The sequence below is a fragment of the Nipponia nippon genome, unplaced genomic scaffold (genome assembly GCF_047370975.1).
Source record: "Nipponia nippon isolate SJK-2023a ecotype South Korea unplaced genomic scaffold, ASM4737097v1 scaffold_3, whole genome shotgun sequence".
Lineage (NCBI taxonomy): Eukaryota > Metazoa > Chordata > Aves > Pelecaniformes > Threskiornithidae > Nipponia > Nipponia nippon.
Window position 1 is genome coordinate 57,573,664 of NW_028262347.1, and position 20,300 is coordinate 57,593,963.

Consider the following 20,300-nt stretch of genomic DNA (forward strand, 5'->3'; position numbering starts at 1 on the left):
AGCCTCTAAAGAATTGAGATTAAAAAAAAGTGATGTGTAGAGAAATGGGGCAGTCCAGAAGGACTTGTCCCGTTCTAGGTGAGAGTCTTGAGTGATCTGCCTGGGGTTTTGTTCTCGGTTGGCCTGGGACGGTAAATACCTGAGAAAGGGCCTCTTACAGCCTGTTCTCGAAGCGAGTGATATGACCTAAATGCAGAATTATCAGTGGTGAGGTACACTGCGGTTCAGTCCCTGACCACAGAAACACCTTGTTCTCCGAGTTGTTCGCGTCTCCTGAGCCAGGGTCCATGTGACTGTCCGTTTGCCGTCTCTTCCCTGTCAGCATTCAGCGACCTCTCCCTCCGGTCCCCTTCGAATGAGGACGAGGCGGTGGGGAACACATCCTCTCTTGAACCGCTTTTCCTCTGGTCAGAGAGCTTGCGGTGGCTGCAACATTTCAGCTGCGAAGGTGAAAAAGTACAAAACACTAGACTGAATTGCAGGCAGTGAGGAAAACGCTCGTTCTCTTACCTGCCCACCCTGATTTTGGGAAATCCATCCCTGCTGGTACCGATGAATATCGCCATTTCCGGAATATCCTCTTCCTGGGTGGAAGTTCTGAGCCATAGGTGGAAAGGGGAGGTGAGCGCAAATGGAGAAAGGGCCACAGGGGCTGTGAGTGCTCCCTGCCAGGCTGGCTGAAAAACGGATAGCTGGTGAGGTCCTGATGGGTTGAGAAAGCAGCAAAAGCAAGTTGGCCATTGCTTACGGCCGGCCTCACAGCTCCCCCTTCTTCCAGAGGGTATCGTTCTGAAACGCACCCCCTCCTCACCCTAAAAACAGGGCTCCAGCAGACGGCTGTGCTGTTCTGCAGCATGCCGGGGGTACCTCCAGGTAACGGGGGCCCGCGAGCTCCACGTGAGGACAGATGCGGGGCTGCGAGCTTCCATTTTGAATCGCAGAGAATGATTTGTGACCGAGGTTTTTTTTTTTTCTTGCTGTCTTCTTAGCACCTGCAAGAGAGTGTAAAGCACACTGCAAATTAAACAGGATTTTGCAGTAACGCTGAGGGCAGGGAATTCCTCTAAGTGACCTAACATTTTTCTATTATTTTTTTAAAGGTTTGTGTAGCATGCTTGGCCCATTTACCTTGCAGTACCTTATACTGGCTCAAAAACGAGGGTGCGTGCAAGTGCCAGCCAAAAGAAAAAAAGGACTTAAGCACCTTTATTGTTAGTTTTTGCCTTGGTAGGTACTTCAAGGCTGCCCCACTCGCCCCCCAGCGCCACCCCGCTGGCTAGAGGCGGGTGCGGGTGCGTGGCGACGGCGCATCTGCCTGGGCCGCAGGAGGAGAGGAGGCTGCGCGGCCCCCGCTGCCGCCATTGTTTCAAGTCAAGAATTAACAGGGCCCGTTCGGGCGGGAAGGGGGCTGAGGCGGCGGAGGCCGCGCCGAGGGTCTGCCCCGGGCGGGCTTCCCCTGCCGCTGCCCTGGCCCCCGGCCTCGGCCGCCGGCTCCCCCGTGGCAGGGGGCGACAGCGGGGCCCCCGCCCTCGCACCGCCCGCCGCGCGGCCCCTTTAACGGCCGGCGCCTGCGCGCGCCCCCCTTCCCTTAGCAACCGCCCCCCCCCACGGGGGAGGAGGGGGGGAGGAGGAGGAGGAGGAGGAGGAGGAGGAGGGTCACGCGCGGCCGCGGCGGGAGGGGGCGCGCGGGCGTGCGCGAGCCGGCGGCGGCACGAGGAGGGCGGGGCGGGGGGCAGGGGGCGGGGCGGCGCGGGCGGGCGGGATTATTATGGGCTGTGGGCGCCGCCGCCGCCGCCGAGGAGCAAGATGGAGCTGTCTGCAGTGGGGGAGCGCGTCTTCGCCGCCGAGTCCATCATCAAGCGGCGCATCCGAAAGGTGAGGGGCGGCCCGCAGCGGGGCTGGGGGGGCGGCCGCGGGGCTACCCCGCTCCCCGCCGCCAGGCCCCGGCCGCGCCGCTGGCCGGCCCGCCGGGCCCCCGCCTCACACCCCCCCCATCCCCTCCTCTCCCCCGTGTGTTGCAGGGGCGCATCGAGTACCTGGTGAAATGGAAAGGCTGGGCCATCAAGTGAGTGCATCCCGCCGGGGGGCCGCCGCCCGCCCCCGCCGCCCTGCGGGGGCGGCCCCCGGGGGTGGGGGGGACGGGACGGGACGGGGGACGGGGGCGGTCTCCGCGTACGGCTGCGGGGGGCTCGGGAGCTAACCCCTTCGCTTGTCCCCCCGCCGCCCGCGCCCCCGCAGGTACAGCACCTGGGAACCCGAGGAGAACATCCTGGACTCCCGCCTCATCGCCGCCTTCGAGCAGAAGTGAGTGCTCATCCCCCACCCCGGGCTGGGGGGGCTGCAGCAGGTTTGGCTCCGGGTGGGCGAGCGGGAAAGGGCGTCCAGGCTCTCTTCTGTCTTTTTTTTTCTTTCTTTCTTTCTTTTTTTTTTTTTCTTTTTTTAAAACTGGTATGCATCTGTTTATCCCTTTGAGAAAAGTTTTAACTTCTTGACAAATTTGACTCCCTAAAGGGAACGAGAGCGTGAGCTGTACGGGCCCAAGAAGAGAGGACCTAAGCCTAAAACTTTTCTCCTGAAGGTAACTCTTATTTAAATAACTTAAGCCTAGCCAAATGCCTCTCAAACCTCACCGGTTGGTGCCCTTGGAAGGACTGGACTTTCGAGTGACTTGTGCCTGCCACCTGGCTCTGGGAATGCGGGGACAACCCAACGGGAAAGCGGGTGGGGGGCAGGGACGCAGCAGCATGCGAGGGGAGAGCGTGTGTGCGTGCAACGGGTGCCCCAGCAGGACGGTCGGCACACGCAGATGTGCACGGTGAGGCTGCAATCTCTTTTCCAATATCCTCTCCCACTTTATGGCCTTCTGCTGCCGCAGCGGAGAGCTAGCCTGCCCCGCTCCCTCTTCCTTCAGCAGCCTGTTCCATCCAGCCCCTGCCCTGCAACTTAGCAGCACGCTGAGCAATTGGGCGGCTGTGGCGGGAGTCCCGCTGCCACTTGTGCTCCTTCGATTGTGTTTCAGGATGTAGGTGCTCCACGAGAGTTTCACGAAGGGTTCATAATTTGATCTGTAAATTGCAGGCGTGTTTCGTCTTTTTTTTGAGGGGGGTGGGGGGAAGGAGGAGTAGTGTTTCACCTCTGCGGAGGATAGCAGCTGAAGTTTCCAGTTCCCCTCTGACAGACCCGGTATCTCTGCAAGAAGGTATTGTCGTAGCATCTCTGCTTGCTTGCAGTGATGAATGAGGAAGGTAGTCCCTAGTGCAGCCCCCCCTCCCCCCAATTTTTTTACTTTTTTTTTTTTATTAAGAAATCTGGTAGCTGCATGGCTGCTATGTGAGCTCTGTGGATTTATTAGGTTATTTAGATTTGTTTATTTATTAGGCTTCTTAGATTTACAGGCAAGACTCCTTGCTTTGCTCCCCTCTTACCCCCTTCCTCTCCAACTATATAAATCTCGGACTTCAAATGAATGTAGAAACACAACACACTTCTGTACAATTAAGACAGATGAGCGAGTTCACAGCTTCCCTGGTTTTGATCTGGTATAAATCCCTGGAACAGCCAGGGTGGACCCTGTGGTAAGGCATCGCTATCACTAAGTCATCCTATGGCTTTGGGCAAGTCATTTAGCCTTTGTGCATGTTTCCCCATCTGTGAAACAGGTTAATACTTTCCTTTGCCTGACAGCGGTAGGAGCTTTACTCAAGTCAGTGCAGCACTTTAACTGTATGAGCACCGGAAAGGGCGGTGAGGGGTAGGGTGTCACCTCTCCTTTGCTTTAAGAGGACATAATGAAGCACACGGAAGAAATGTGGGAACAGGCGTATTCTGATGCTCCGAGTAAAATCCATGGGACTGTGGTAATCCTGGAAAGTCCTGCTGATGGAACTGTCCTCCCTTGTTGCCTGTTTTTCTGCTAACAGTTTTCTGTGTCTGCAGACTGAGACCTACAAACATAACTGATATGTACCACCTCTTACTCTTTATTCAGGGAAACTAGACTAGTTGGTTTTTCTCTTTCTGGCAGTCATGCATTAAATGAAACCCTTGTGTTTAGGTTTCCAACAATGCAGAGGAACGCTTAAAGGGAAACCACCAGCTTAAAATAGTTCTCTGCTTGAATTAAAAAATACCGGTATTTTTAACACCTGACATTGTTCAGAATGGTAGAGAAGTGTTTATGCCGTGCTTTTAATGTTAGTGTGTGTAATCAGTTTCTTTTTTTTTTATTCTGAATGTGATACGGCAGAATCCGCTGCCAATTTTTCACTCATTTAAAAAACAAAACCAACCCCCAAACTAAAAAATAAAACCCACTCATTCCTCCTCTTCTTCCCTTGCCCTTTAAAACCCCCCTAAACTTGGCACCTGAATTATTCAACAGCATCCTTTGAATCACGTCCCTGACACGTTTCTGTGGCACATCTTCCTTCTGCCAGCTTCTCAAACGTTACTGAAAACCCGTAGGTTTGCAGAGCTGGCTTGGTACTTTGTAGAAGATGGATCGCGATAGGGAGCGAGATGAGCTCTCCTGAAGGCTGGTGCCACGTTGTGGGAGAGGCTGGCAGGGCAGAGCGCTGCCGCTTGGTTTGCAGCTCTGGGAAACGGAGCTGGTGAAGGTGTTAGCGCCCTGACTTGCCGTTTTTCTATGACTTCGGATCCTACCCTAAAAATGCCACCGCAGGCTAGGCAGCAAGAAGTAACCCTATCTCAGCTAGCCCTATCTGAACTCGTTTGAGCTTTGCTCCAGCGAACCACTAGCAACGCAACTGCGGCTAGAAACGTGACCGAGACCGGCATGCTGGTTTGTGTCATGTGCATCCCGGTCAATTCTTCTGACCCGCCAACAGATGCGGGTTTGACCCCTGCTCGCCCTGCAGCACTGGCGCTGCTGTGGGAGGAGCGGGATTCGGTTCTGCCTCGTGCATCGCTAGCGATGCTTTCGGTTCTTTCAGCTGCAGAATCTCTTGCCAGTGAGAATTTTGGAAGCGGGGAGAAATTTGATTCTTGCATCCCAGAGGGAGTCTTTGGAGTTGGCAGTTAGAACAATATTCTTTTTGATCTGTTAACTGAACAGATTAGGCCTGGATGCAATGAGGTTTAAGCAGGAGTCTGGCCTAGGGCTGCTTTGGTAGACTGGTCTGCCCTCGACTCGGTGGCTTGCTAGGATTTTTCATGTGTATCAGTGCTTAAACTTAGGCTTCTGAGTCTCCAGTAAGGCATTGAAATAAGTGCCCCGATACACCACTCAGTCCCCTGGCTTGTGTGGGTGTTTTAGTTTGCAGTTGGGGCTAGGTTTATCCTGGGACTAGTTCTCAAAAGCTGCAGATAGGCACCCAGGGGGATTTGCAGAAAGCATTCCAGCAGGTTAGTGGCCCACGCCTTTGGAAAAGCTTTGAAAAGCTGCATCTTCGGCCACCTGCTGCCTTTGTAAGCCAGGCTCCTGTTGCTGAGAGCTGTCTAACACTTGCCCTTTCGATCAGACTGCAAAGGGAAACTACAGTCCAGGCTTTGTAATATTGCTATCAAGATGGCTGGTGTTGAAAGTGACCCCTGCAAACTTCAACTGCAAAGTTTTGGGCAGGAAATGGATCTTTATCCTCTGCATACTAGGGGCAAACTTTCCCACAGCTGAGATCAAGCTTGGCGGGAGGTTGTAATTCTTGGGAGGCTGCTGGTATGCTGCAAGCTTTGTGCTGAGCGTATGGGAAGCAGAATCCGTGGTCTGAAACGGGCAGCGCTGTACGTAAGGCTCTTTGCCTTGCTGCTTAGGTGTCTGGCAGAAGTCGTCCTCGAGGACAGGCCCTTCAGCTGCAGGTCAGAACGGAAGCTGGTGCGAGGTTAGACAGAGACATAGCGCGTGCTGTAGTGATCTTCCTCTTTTTCCCCTGCTCAGTTTGCTCTTTATATTTTGCTTTTCCCTCGGCACTCTGCTGAGAGGAATGCAAAACTCGCCAACTAATCTAATAAAGTCTAGCAAGTGCTATTAAGAGACAGAGCCCGATCTGCAAGCTCAGTGGGTGACTAGCAAAGACCCCTAGTCGGGGTGGCTGTAAATACTAAGGTGAAAAGACTGGAGAAGGTTAATGGGGAGGAAGAAGTAAGGGAGAGCCTTGGGGGGGGGAGAGAAGGGGCCGAGCAGCATGGTGTTCTGTCGCTTCGCCCTTCCTTGAACTCTAAAGTTGGAGTTGGGTTTCTTTTGATCTCCTCCCTGTTCGTAAATTATCCCCGAGCGGTTTGAAAACAGGCCGTTTCCCTTTGTAGCATTTTGTTCGCCATCCAGTAGGGAAACTTTAGTTTATGGCAGTGTTGCTTGGGAGAACTGTGCTATGAACTGGCTTGCTGTTGCCTTGTCACTTGGAAGACTGCAGAAGAAAGAGGGCGATAAAAAGACAGAATGGCAGCCAAAAAGGGGAAAGAAGAGCTCTTGCGAATGCTGTTTAGAGCAAGGACTGTGGGAATGCAGGTGGAGAATAAAAGACAAAGCAGAACCAGTAATGCATGAGAGAGTAGCGCTACTATGGTGCAGCAGCACTACTGGAAATGACTTGATTTTGAAATAATTAACTAGAAATCTGTTGTCTTACAAGGTCCTTTTTTTTTTTGTCTTTTTTTTCCCTTCTAAATTGCGGAGGTTTTGATACAAATCAGGTAAGAGAGGCTTTTATAAGCACGTGTCCATGTACGTGCTTGTGTGCCTCAGCGCGTTAAGGGAATGAATGAACAAATATGTTTGCTGGGCCTCAGGGGACATTTATTCAGAAATAGTAGGGAACAGGGGAGATATACTAGTTCCCAGGGGCAATGAGGGAAAGCTGTACAAGCTAAATAAAGGTGATACATATCCCAAAAGGGGAGGGGGGGAAGGGAAGCAATCCTCGCAATTGCCTTGCTCTCGTGACAGAGCACTGCAGCAAGCCTCCAGAAGCTGCATCCTGATGTAGGCTGAGCTGTAAGCACGGAGTGAATTACTTTGTATACATGCTGAGTACCTCTTCAGCAGTGAGCAAATCCTGCAGGTGAAAACAGCAAAACCCAGAGAAGTAGTTTCCATTTGGAAAACTTCCGAGTTAAGTAGCAAACTGTGGTGACACAGCCGAAAGGATTAAACGGGTTTGTTTTTCAAAGACCTCATGCTCATATGGCTCATGAGTGTGATCGAGTAATTTATCCATAGCAGGGAGAAGTGCATTTCCAGCAGATAAAACTGAATGCTGAGTCTTCTCCAAACCAGAGGTAGCAAGTTACTTAATGTAAAGTTGGAAGCAGGAGAAGGAGAGCCCAGAAAATGTGCTGTCCTCTGGCAGGGAAGAGACTTGAGTTTGTATAATTGATGCCTGAATAAACCCAATCCTGTGGTAGGAATACTGAGTTTTGCAAGTGACAGGGCTCTAAGGGCTGGTCTCGGATAAAGCATCTGATACTATTTTTCTTGAAACCTTACCTGGAAAAACAAGCTCAAGGTAAGCTGAATATTTGCATATTGCTCTTGAGAACTCGTGTTGCAGCTGGTCACTAGGGACAGCAGTGTCACACCCGGGGGGGGACGGGACACGACTGTTGGGTCCCAGCTTACCCTCTCTTTTAATAATCTGGTCAAAGAGGTTGATGGTGCATGTAGTCTACCTGGAGACTACTGAAACTGGAATTTAATAAATGCAGAGAGCTGAAACATGAGTTAGAAACAATTTAAGCCATGAGGAAGCACCCCAGAAGTAACTGGAAACACAGACACATAGCTAGTAAAGGAGACCTAGTGGTTCTGGCACACTGGAAGAGTCCTAGCCGTGGGCCAGGGCTCTGTGCTAGCTGCTGTGTAAGCACAAAGCCAAGACAGGTCTCTGTCAAAACAGGACAGGAACTGTTAATGTACACAGGCTGAGAAAGTAAAATCAGCAGGACTACGGAAGTGGCCGGGCAGTGGCCATCCCAGCATTATCGTTTTTTCATTTAACGTGATTGATGGGAAGCTTTGCTGAGGAATTTTGGCACATGTAAGCCAACTGTAGCTCAGGGGGGATGTGGGGGGAGACCTGCTTCGTTATCACATGGATGATGGAAGGCAGCGCTGTGGGCAGGCGGCAATTAGGCTCGACTCTGAGCAGAGGGGCATGGAGGGGGCAGGACTCCTCACTCCAAGGCGTGATTACAGGGTAGGGAATTAATCCAGAAGACATGCGGTGTTGGCAGCAGGAGAGGCCCCCCTGAAGGATGCCTGTGTCTATCAGCTGAAGCTGTGGATCAAGGATTTTTGCCTGTGCATCTGTCTATACCCTCTGCCTGGCTTCCCTGTCCTGCATTTTGGAACTGGACCTTGTGTTGCACTTTGGTCTCTACTGAGCAGTGGTAAATTGGCGAGAAGCCCAAAGCATGGGAGCAGCAATGCTGGAAGGGCTATGGGGAAGGGGGGGGAAAAAGGAAGAAATGGTTAATATAGGCTGTGCTGGTATGTAATGTCAGAAAGCAAACTGTGGCTTATCCTGCTGTCTGCCATCTGCTTCAGAGGGACCTGTGAAGACAGGGAGCAAGCAGAGCCCTAGATGTGCATCTGTCTGTGCCTGCGACCTCCTGACGGGATCTGCGGTGTCTCTAAGTTGTGGATCATTGGGATGGGAGAGGGAGAGTTGATGTGTGGTGCAGGGAGTTCGTCTGGTGCTGCTGCTGTGCCTGTAGGATGCCTGGGACAGGAACTGCGTCTAACTATTCATTTTTTGAACAGTTTGGGGCAGGAGTAATGCGTGAGGCCGAGCAAAGAGAAACTAGCTGGACACTGGGATGCTTCCTGCTACGGCAGGACGTGTTTGGGTTTGTCTGGGCTGGGGATGCTTCCCTCTAGCTAGGTGAAACAACCCTGTACAGCTCAGGGTTAACATGGAGAGTGTCTGTGCCTGCCCTGGCGGTCCTGTTACTCGTCCCTCTTTCTTTGCCAGTCGGCTAATACAAAGACTAGAGCCCCTGGTGCAGATGAGCCTTCAGTCTGCATTTTCACATACAGCTAGGGAAGGAGGCCTCATCTTTGCAGTCCTTTTAAAGCCAGGAGACAAGTAGTACTGCAGGGCGTGATCCAGCATTAGCCAGGGAGGAACAAAATGTCTTCACATATCTGTTCTCTGCTGGTTCAGGATCTCCTGTGGTTCCCATGGGGATCTCGGTGGGGGAAGAGGGGCACTGGGTGACAGCAAAGCTCTGGGGATAGAGGGCCAGGGCTTTGAGCTTATTGTGCAAGAGCTGGCCTGGGCCCCTCGCTTAGATCTGTTAGATCCCTGCCTTTACGTGCACATTTTTTTTCCCCAGGCGTTTCTCTGGTGGGAGGCACAGCCTGCAGGGTGACAAAGGAGATGGTGTTGGAGTGCTTAAGCTCTTAGCTGGCAAGAAGCCATCCCGATGTTGGTGTGTGCTAGGGGGCAACGGGATGGAAAAGTTGGGGAGGAAAAGCGGCTGTCGTCTTCTAGCACTGCAGTTCTTGTTGTGCCCACGAGATGGGGGAAGCTGCTCGCTAGATGGGCAGTCAGAGGCGAGGGGGCTCGCCTGTCCCCTCCAGGCCCGGGTGACTTCTGCCTGTGACCGCTGCTGAGAGGGAATCAGGAAGGGGGTTTGCTTGGGCAAGGAGCAGGGTGCAGGTGGGAGGCTGAGCTCTACAAGCGACTGTGCTCTGACAAGGAGTGATGTAAGAATATGCTCTGGGTTTCCATGCCCACAGGGTCTTCATGTCATACTGCCTCAACTTCCCAACAAAACTGTTGTTCCTGCTGCCAGAAAATGTTCCTGTCTCTGGTGCATGAACCAGGGCAGGTTTTGGCACTGTCTCCAAGCACCAGGAGAGCTTTAAAGTTTTGTTCCCCTGCCCTGGTTCTCAGGGAGGGCTGGCACCAAGCAGTAGAACCAGTGCTGTTCCTGCTGTGTTTCATTAGTAGGTTTCAAACAAGTGTGGTGTTCAAAAGGACAAGGCGATCTCTTCTTTGGAGATGCAGTTAAACTTGGCTTGAGTTCCAGCTGGCCTGGTCTCGCTTTAAACACTGGACCTTGTTCCCACAGCAGAGTAAGGATGTACAACTTGCTTGTGGTCTCTAGTTAAAATTAAGCTTCAGATCTCTGCATTTCTTGTGTTTAGCTGAGACAGCTCTGTCAGACCACCCTCACCCGCCTCCAGCTGTGTTTCTCAAGATCCCTTCTACCATTCTTTCCAGAGCAGATGAGTCTGGTTGCAGGAGAGGAAGAGCAAACCGGATGCAATACTCTTCCTCTCCCCCCTTGTCTTGTGCTCATTTTGTAGAGGACCTGGCTCAGTCCCCTGTCTTGGGACTAGTACATAATTTTGGATGCTAACTCAACACTAACAGCCCCAGTGCCTAGGAGGACGCTTGGTTGTTTGGCTGACAGCGGAGGGTTGTGCACATTGGCTGATGATGACTGAAGGGGGCCTTGGAAACCATTAACTGTAACGCTGAAAGATGGCTGGAGGGTGGCAGTTCCCTCCTGGGGGAAGCAGGGGTGCTGCCTAGGGAGTATTTAGCTGCCCAAAAAGGATGTAGAAGTGCCCCATGCTTGCGTGGGGGCTGTGCCGTGGCTCTTAATAGTCCATAGTGTGTAAGTGTGCTTGTCATTAACATGGGTATAAATGTGACACGGCATTCTTGTCCTGAGGTGAGCAACGTGTGATTTGAGATTTGGCTGCATCTAGGCTGCCTCTCTGACCCTGTTTTTTTTCTCTCTCCCCACCACCGCAGGCTCGGGCCCAAGCGGAGGCCCTCCACATTGGGGATGTACACTTTTCTGTCAAGCCTGGTTCCAGCACCTCCTCTCCCAAGCTCCACTCCAGCGCCGCAGTGCACCGGCTCAAGAAAGACATCCGGCGATGCCACCGCATGTCCCGGCGCCCCCTGCCCCGTCCAGACCCCCAGAACGGCGGGAGCGTGGGTGGCGGGGCTGGCATCCGTCCTCCCGTCTCGCCCTTCTCGGAGACCGTCCGCATCATCAACCGTAAGGTGAAACCCCGCGAGCCCAAGCGCAGCCGCATCATCCTCAACCTCAAAGTCATTGACAAAGGTGGGAAGCCAGCCAATGGGGCTGGTGGCCTGGCTCGGCCCAAGATCCCATCCCGAAACCGCGTCATCGGCAAGAGCAAAAAGTTCAGCGAGAGTGTCCTTCGCACCCAGATCCGTCACATGAAGTTCGGCGCCTTTTCGCTCTACAATAAGCCGTCCACTGCACCTGCCCCCTCTCTGGAGGGCAAAGGAGAGGCCGAAGGCTCCCAGGCAGCCTCCTGTGGGCTCATTATGGGCTCCACCCCCTATGATGCCCCCAGCTCCAGCTCCTCCGGCTGCCCGTCGCCCGCCCCCCACTCCTCCTCCGACCCAGATGATTCCCCTCCAAAGCTGCTCCCTGAGACCCTCAGCCCTGCCATCCCCGACTGGCGCGAGTCGGAGGTCCTCGACCTCTCGATCCCACCTGAGTCAGCCGCCACCAGCAAGCGTTCTCCCCCAGGAGGGTGTGGCGGGGGGCAGACGCCCTCCTTGTCCCTTTCCTCTTCTGACCCAGAGCAGGAGGCCGGCGACTGGCGTCCTGAGATGTCCCCTTGCTCTAACGTGGTGGTCACGGATGTCACCAGCAACCTCCTCACCGTCACCATCAAGGAGTTCTGCAACGCGGAGGATTTTGAGAAGGTGGCAGCGGGCAGTGGTGGCGGAGGAGGCAGCAAGTGAGCAGCCAGGTCCCCCTGCTCCAGGGGCGTGGGGGGAGTTCTACCTGCGAGAAGTCGTGGTGCGAATGGCTGTCCTTAGTTCTCTCCTTCTCCCCTTGGCTGTCCCTCTGTCCTCACTGCCACCCTTCCTCCTCCTTTCCCCCTGCCCACTCCCTCTTGCCTGGAGGCTGGAGCGTGTCAGTGTGGCAGAGCGGGGGCACCCACCGTTCCTGGGTGTTGCTGCCGCTGGGAGGAGGCAGGGAGGGTCGTGGTGGGGCTGGGGAGTGGTTGTTTGTCCTTGAATGTGGTGTTGTCCAACGGGCGGTGGAGCCTTTGGGTATGAGGGATGGGTGAGCGTGTGTCTGTGTGCCTGTGGGGGTGGTGGGGAAGGTGCTCTTCCTCCTCCTTCCCCTTCCATCTTTGACAAAAACTGAAGAGGAGCTCCAGACCCTTGAGGGGAGGATGTAAGAGGATTGGAGCCCTCGCCCACTCCCCCCAAGCCTTTTCCCACAATGTGCATGCCGTCTCTTCCATTCCTATGTTTCCCACTTACCATGACTCCGATCCTGCCATCCTTCCCCTTCTTGGCCTGCGGCCTGGATCTCCCCTCTCCTCTGCTGTCCTCATGGCAGTTGTTGATCCAGATGCCTCCAGAGCGAGGGGGAGAGGGGCAGGTGAAGCGTCATGCCTGGAAGGTGCTTGAGACAAAGCTGGGGTGGTGGGGAGTGCCCCATGCAGCGTACACCCCGTATTGGCTTCCCCTTTCCTTTGACTATTGGTGCTACCTTGGCAGTTGTATGGGTGCTTTCAGGTGGCCTGGTCCTTCTTCTCCTGCATCTTCCAACTTGCTCAGCTTTGCAGGGGGAAGGGAAGAAAAGGGGAGCCACCTTCTGGCCCAGATCTTCCTCCTGGTGTTCATCACTTGCACTTGCTTGGGGGCGAGGGCATGAAATGCCCTTCCCCAGCCTTTCCGTGGTGGAAGTGGGAGTGGGCTGTGCATCCTTCCTTCAGTTTGGGGGAAGATAGGCCAACAGCATGACGCTGCCCCAGCCGGGTGAGGCTGGTCTCTCCCACCTTGCGCGTAGGCTTCCCCTGACCCTTTTTGCTTCCCCTGCTCCCTTGGAAGGAGGGAGGGAGGGATGGATGGATGCTAAGGCGAGTTGTTTGTTCTTCCTGCTTCCTTTCATCTCTCGTGCTCTCCCTTCCCTGTGGTGCATGGCCTGGAAGAGGGTTCCCCTCTGTCTTTCCAGCATCTGAAACAGCCCTTACAACTGTCAGCCAAAGGTGCTAATAAGAAATAACTCTCTCTCTCACATCGTATGTGTGTGCGCTGGATCTCTTCCCCAAGAGCTCCTGTGCACTGATCTAGAAATTCCTTCTCTTTGCCCCTTGCAAGTAGGAGCGAGCAAGACCACAGCTTGCCGTTCTTAACCCACAGCTCCCTCTTTCCCTGACCACCCTTGTTCACATCCAAAATAAGCTCTCTCTTTCACCTGCCATTTCTGGCTTGCTCCATTTCTGTGTGGGTCCTAAGCTTCATGGTGAGATCCCGTTCCTTTGCTCTCCCTTCTCCCCCTACTCACATAGGGCTCAGCCTGTAGAGGCAAGGAAAAGAGGTGCTGATCCATCAGTGGGAGAGCCTCACCCTCTCAGCCCTGTCCCTCGTATCTGGGATGGGGCAGAGAGGTGTCACTTCTACGTAATGTGCTGCAGAGGTGAAATGGGTGGAAAAAATTCCCCATGCCAAGGTTCACCTACTTACAAACCTGCCCTGGGTGGGTGAACATGGGTGGAATTGTCCCCTCTGGTGCTTCCACACGAGGATGCTCCGGAGCCGCCGGCTCTGAGGAGTGCTCTTGTGTGGAGTAGTGATTTTGTGGTTGCAGTGGTCTGCAACTTCTGTAGAAGGAAGGCGGTTTCTGGGAGAGAGGCAATATTTGTCTGCCCAAGGGGCATTGTCAGGGCGGTAGAGGGATAGACCAGCTTCTGACCTTAATTAGGGCTTCTGTGCCCAGAGCTTGTCTTTTCCCCGCCTCCAGCGCCTAGGTTGGTGTAATAAAATCTTTGCTGCCCTCCCCACAAGCCTTGCCTCGCAGCTGGCGGAATTCAAAGCTGTGGGCCATGGTGAATTCACGCCAGTTGCAGCTCGGTGTCCGTGCAGACAGTCTGAGGGGGATTCCAGGTGCTGTTAGCACCACCCTTTGCACACCTCTTTCTTTTTCTTTCCTTGGTTAAAGAGCTTAGTGGACTCTTTGGGGATGCGGTTGCATTCACAGCTGAAGCTAGGGACAGGGAGAAAGAGACTTCCCCGATCCATTCACCAAGCTAAGGCTTCCTATAACTTGTTGGACTTGTGTGCGTGTCTGTATTAATACCTGCCTGTATTTTTCGTGTCTTTATTTTTTTTTTTGCATCTTTCCTGTGCCTGGCACACCCAGGGATCCCTTATTTTAGCATAGCCTATCCATTTGACTGCAGCTTCAAAGATGAGCAGTTTGTAGGTATAGGGAAAAGCTCTTTCTTAGGGAAATAGCGAGGAGATTCTTCTCTTTTTTCCCCCCCTTCTCAACAAGGATTATTCTGCGGCTGCGAGATAAGAGGAGCTTATTTGTGGGGTGGATGCAAACTGGCCAGTCACTTTAGGTTGTTAAGTTACTGTTTGGTGTGTATGTGGTGATGTGTTTTGTTTCGTGGTATTGAGGTTCTGAAAAAAAAAATTGAAGCGTTTAAGTGGGAGATAAAAGGGAACTTTAATAGGAAACTCTTGATGTGTTTTGGCCAAGATGTGTGTTCGCTTGGCAGAATTCTTTTCCCCAGTGTCTCTTGTATGGTGTTCTTTGGGGGCAGGAATTGTTTAATCGAAGGGTTTTTGCCTTTCTCCAGAGTGACAAGCAAGGGGACTGTCTGTGAAGAGCAAAACAGTGGGTCGTTGTAGGGGTACTCCGTGAGGACCTTCTTCCTGTAGTGAGGAGATGCGGGGACTTGTTGCGGCAGAGGAACTCGTGCGGTAGATCCTCTTTGTGGAGGAGGAAAGGAGTATGATCCGGCTTGCAGACACAGCTCGACTGCTTGTGTGACAAATCTCTCCCTGGGTGGGTCACCAGGTGGGAACCAAACCCTGAACCTCTGGATCCGAAATGAGGATCCCGTGCTGTTTTGAGTTAGGAGTTTGCTAACTTGAACGCAGCAGCAGCCTCAAGTTCCCTCAGGTGGACAAGCCACTTGAGGCTGACTAACCTACCTTCGTATTCACGTGGCTTACACTCCTCCTTCTGAATTTTTGCCCTTACTCCTTAACGGAAATGGGAAGGAAAATCTATCCATGCCCTTTAAAAAGGGTGTGGGATTGAGGGAGGAGTTTATTTGAAAGTATCCCCTTCCCTTCCCCGTAACCCCTAGGGAAAAAAAAAAACAAAACAGGGAAGTATTCTCTGTGTCTGTGCCATGTTTGTTCTCTTGTTGTCGTGTTTTTAGAGGAGATTTTATGATGGAGTGGAAAAAGTGAAATGATTAGTTTTGCATAAAAAAAGAAAAGCTTAAAAAAAATTTCTACAGGGAGAGAGCGAGAGAGAGAGAGAGTTTAAAAATTAATAATAAATGCAGTGATTGCACAAACTGTAGTGGTATTAGATGGTCCTTAGAGAAAAGAGTATTTTGTAGTATCGAAGCATGTGTGTCTGGGATGGTGTTTGACTTGCTTGAACTGGAGGGAAAGGCATTCTGGGACTAAGCAGCGATCTCTGAGCTGAAAAGGCAAGTTGCATGTTGGAGGAACCCTGTCTACAAACCCTTCCCGTCCTTGCCTCCCAAGTGTTGGAGTGAGTTCCCTTCCCTTCCATACCTCTCCTGTGAGCTAAGGTGGAGTCTCCAAGTGGTTTTCTGGCCGAGTGGCCCTCAGAAACGGCCGGTCGCGTTCTGCCGGAACGTGGATCGGGCCACCAACATGGAAACAGTTGACTTACTTTGCATGCACAGCAAGCTGCTAAGATTTGGGGTTGGCATGTTCCTTTCCTGCCAAGTCACTGTCTCTTCTCTTTTTCCCTCCCCCATATCCAAGCAGGATTAAACACGGTGGGCTTATCTCCCGGGAAGCAGATACGCCTCCCCTCTGTAGGGTCTCTTAGCTTCTTCCAGCGTCAGGTGGGAAATGGCATTTTTCCATATAGGATTCACCACATCAGGACAGAGAACCGAGTCCATCTGCATGTAGTCCAGCATCCCACCTCTGACAGTAGTTGGATCTTCAGAGGCAGATGAGAGAGCTGCCTTGTGTGCTCTGAAGGTGTTGCCGAGCGAGGCATACCACCTTCTTGAGGCCAGCGAATGCTGGAGGTTTTGGGGTGGGGAAGGGAGAGGAGCACCCCGACGGGACTGTGCTCGAGTAGGGCTGCCTTCTTCTGCTCCAGCTTCCTGCGGGGTGGCGGGGAAAGAGTTGCCCGAACGTTCCTTCCAAGCGAGGAGGCAGCTTTTGCATGCTGGCTTCCCCATCCAAGATGTCTCTGCTGGGTGTTCATCTGCTGTGTGGGAGTGACTGCAGGGAAGAAGGAAGCCACCAGATGTTGGTGTCTGAACAGAAGGTGGCAGGCAGGGGACGCTAGGACAGCTTTTCTTGTCTGGACTTCTCTGGTGCCCTTGGCTTTGCAGTGGCAGGTGACGGATGTCTCTGCCTCCCGTAGCCTGGGCTGCTCTTGGGAACTTCTTCTCCTCTCTCTGCCCATCGAGCTCTGTCAGTGCTTCCCACGGCCTTCAGCTTGGAGTGGCAGCCTCCTGTCTCGTGTTCTCTTTTCTCCTCGCTGAGCAGAGCGGGACTGGGGAGGCGTGAAGCTAATGAGATGCAAGCTCCTTTTGGGATGGAAGACAGAGAAATAGAGTGTGGCGAGCAGGCCCAGCTGTGGTGAGCCACTGCTTAATTTCTCTTTTCAAAAGAGAAAGGGAGCACTTCTCTGCGTCTCCCCTTACCGAAGTTCCCAGGGAGATTTTATGAAATAAAACAAAACAAAAAAACAACCACAGTCCTGCTTTTTACCAGGTAGGAGCTGTCTCTGAGCTGAGTCTTCCTAGGGATTTCACTCCCTTTCCCAGCCCCTCTTTGTAGAGGAGGCTTCAGCAGCTCCCAGTGTTTGGAGATGATCACCTTCCTGGAGACCTCCTGGCAGAAAGAGGTTGCCATGCTGAAGGATGGTGTTCCAAGTCCCCCGCGCTTCTGCCCACCCCAGGTCGTGGCATTAGTGGGGCTGCTCAGGAGCAGGTCCTTCTTCCCAGGGAGGTGTAACAAACCTGGAGTGCGTGTCTGGCTAAGTGCTTATTTTTTCCTCTTGCCTCCTTCCCCACCTTCCAACAAGACCTTTTCCTCCTTGCCTGGCGCATCCTTTTACTCCAATGTCGCTTGCTTTTGCTGCATTTTTCAATCGCCCAATAATCGTGCAAGAGCTGGGATCTTATTTACTTTTTATATATAAATATATAAATATAAAAGAAACCCTCTCCCCTCCCCTCGTTCCCCCCGTCTCACCCACCACCCCTCACGCAGCATTCCTGATCTCTGCTCTGAAGGTGGTGTGCTGTAGAGGGTTGATTTGAGGCCGGGGATTCGGTGCCTCCTGGGTTCTGTTCCTTCTTGGTTTGCCGTGGCCTTTCTGCCAGCTGTGTCACTGCCCTGTGCCTCCGTCTCCCTTGTGTGAAGGGGGTGGTGGGTGGAGGGGACCATCCTGCTGAGGGTGCTGGCAGCCTGACTCCCGCGGCATTTGCACAGAGCCGGAGGAGTGCCGAGTATTGCTTCAGAAATCCCCCTCTCCCTGTCCGTGCTTCCTTCCCTAGGTACCTCCAGCAAGTATCTTCATTTCATTGATGCTTTGGGGTTGAGCAAATAACTGGCTTTATTTTTTTTTTTTCTTAATTCTGTTTTTAGGTCCCTCCCCAGAGCACAACGTGTATGGTTTCTTTTTCAGGGGTGTAGATGGGAGGAGATGTTGGGGTCTGTCTCCATCCTCACCTTTCCCCTTCTGTCCTCTATTTCTCTCCCCTTTTGATGTTGCCCTGTGCCAGGCTGACGTGGCTAGTGGGGTTTGTGCCCTTGTCTCCGCAGGGGCAGCAGCCTTGGCACCGGCAGCTTCGCGTGTGTTCTGCGTGGTGCGTCCGAGGTGCCCTGTGTCCCGCCTGCCTCGCCTATAAGGATGCCGCAGGGCCCCGAGTCCTTCTTTCTCCCTTTCTTTAAATTTCTCCTTCCAGGAATGAAGGGAGGTGTAGCCAGTTTGCCCTTCCCGTGGTGGTGGGCTGCCTCTGGCAGCTCTTCTGTCCCTTCCAGCTTCTCTGTGGTGAGAAATGAAATGTCTCCGGGACTGCCTGAAAGCACGGTCCTTGGGGTGAGAGTCCCTCCAGCTCGGGTGAGCGCTGTGCTTTGAGCCCTCCCCTTCCAGGCGCCCATCCGAGAGCGCCGCTCGAGAGACGGCGCTGGGGGTGGAGGAGCAGGGATGCCCTCCGTGCTCCCGGGCTGAGCGGGGCAGGGAGGTGGGCAGCGAGCACGGTGCTGCGGCGTAGGGAAGTAGTAAGGCAACAGAAGAGCGGCTGGGTGCAGTCGGGGTGATGCCAGCTTCAGCAGCGGCTCAGAAAACACATCTGGCTGGAGGGAAGGGGCATGGTTGGGACAAGCAGCTGAAGTATTAATTCCCGTTGCAGGGCCCCAGTTCTTGACTTTGTTCCTTATTCAGCAAAGCACTTAGAGCTTGCACTAAGCCGCAGGAGCATGGCTGGGTGTGTCAAAGCACATTGTGGGGCTTCGGGGCCTCGTAGGACTAGCAGGGCCCTTACCTGCTTCCGAGCAGCCCCCCGGCTGCGCCCCGCTCTCCAGGGGAACCGAGGGTTTCCTTCTGGGCAGAGCAGCAGGTAGGTGCTCTTTTGCTGTCCTGGAGGGAGCCTGCTGCTTCCAGCCCCCCGGCTGCAAAGGGGGACGTAGTCTTAGGTCAAGTTCTCAAACAGAACAAAACAAAACAAAATTCATTGTGATGACTTTTTTTTTTTTTTTTTTTAGAAAAAAGTTGTTGTGCCCACGCCTCCCCCAAGCTAATCAACTTGGTATGCTGTCCTCCCCTCCTCTTCTTCTCTCCCCTGCCGTTAAGCCTTGTACGCTCCTTAAGAATAGAGGACTCTCTCTCTATTTTGGGATATGTTTTTTTTTTTCCCATTTGTTTTCTTTTTGGATAGAAAGTTGTCTGGTGGTGGTGGTGGAGGACAGGGGCCTGCCTCATCTGTTCCTTCCTTTCACCTTCCCCAGTGCCAAGCTTAGGCTCAAATCCTGCAGATTCCTGCAAATACTGAACTTTGAGCAGGCGAGTTACCCCACTGAGCTCTGTGGTACTTGGGTGCTTCAGATTCTGCCTGTGCTTGAGTTTTGGCAGCATCAGAGCCTTATCCTTTCTCTTAGAGAAGGTCAGACCTAACTCCTAGAGTGCTGATGGTTCTGGTGCAACCCATCTGTCTCTTTATTTCCCCTCACTTGGCATACAGAGTGAAGGTGGTAATTTTTTTTTTTAATTTAAAATAAACCTAAATATGTATCTTGTATTTTTTTTATTTTGAAAAAAATGCATTTAAGGATTGTGCACGGATGAATTGTATATCTATATATTTTTTTTGTCTTGCAATTTTCATTTTAAATATAGTGTTTGTTCAGTTTTGTTTCTGTTTTGTTTTTTTTTTTTTTTTTTAATCCAGTTCCCAGCTGGCTAAACTCTGTCTAGAGCGGATGGGTGGGAGGCGTAGCCACTGGAGGGGCGATTGAATCACCCCTTCCCCTGGCGCTTCCCACAAGAAAATGGTTTGCTCCAGGTTTGGGGGTGGGGGTTGTGCTAATTACTCTTGTATTCTTGTACATTTTGTTCTTTCTGCTGCTCTTGAATATTGTATCAATGCCAGAAATGGGGAGTTAAAAACTAAAAAAAAAAAAAAAAAAAAAAAAAAAATTAACCCCAATAAATTGTTACATTCCAAAACCTGTTGTCTTCTCTTCCTTGGGTGGGCTGTGACCTGCTCTGGGTGTAAGCGGGTAGCGGGGGTACTGAAACACCAGCCCTGAGCCAGCGTCAGTCAGCTCCGCAGTCAGATTCAAACACGCTCGGTTACCTTCTCGCGTACCGTGGGTCAGCTCTGGTTTGGGTCTTCCGACCCTTTTGGGGACAGAGACGCTCCAACAAGGGGCAAGCGGGACCTCTCCTGCAGCGCTGAGGGGAGAGGGGGCGCTTTGGGAAGGCCAAACTGTAGCAAGCGGAAGCTGAACGTGCTTCTCCGAAGTGCTTTGGAGAACCTCCCGTGGGCTTCCCGCACCCTTTGCTTCTAAAAGTGAAATTAGATCCGAGCGCGACCTCGTACTTGGTGGCTGAAAAATGCTTTAGGCCTCTCCCACCTCCAAAACGTGTGCCTAAGTGCACTTTACGACACGCTAATCTAAGAAATACGGTGAAAAATGCTCTTAATGTGTGTAATCAAAGCCCTAAATGCACTGCGTTCCTCTCTAGCCCACAAAAAGGCTACAGCCAAATTTCAGGTGGGGAGGTGCTATTGGTGTGAGACGCGATGGGGAAAGCGGATGGGTTCTGGGTGCCAGCTCTTCAGGGGGGTGGGGGAGAGG

General features: G+C 52.7%; 1 protein-coding gene across 1 annotated transcript; it reads left to right on the forward strand.

The window, feature by feature from the left end:
- Positions 1 to 1,754: 1,754 nt before the first annotated feature.
- On the forward strand, positions 1,755 to 19,610 carry CBX6 (chromobox 6). Its single transcript, XM_087766715.1, has 5 exons — positions 1,755 to 1,875; positions 2,022 to 2,065; positions 2,239 to 2,304; positions 2,512 to 2,578; positions 10,725 to 19,610. Exons 1-5 carry the CDS (start codon positions 1,807 to 1,809, stop codon positions 11,697 to 11,699), a joined length of 1,221 nt encoding a protein of 406 aa, XP_087622841.1. The 5' UTR covers positions 1,755 to 1,806; the 3' UTR covers positions 11,700 to 19,610.
- Positions 19,611 to 20,300: the final 690 nt, after the last annotated feature.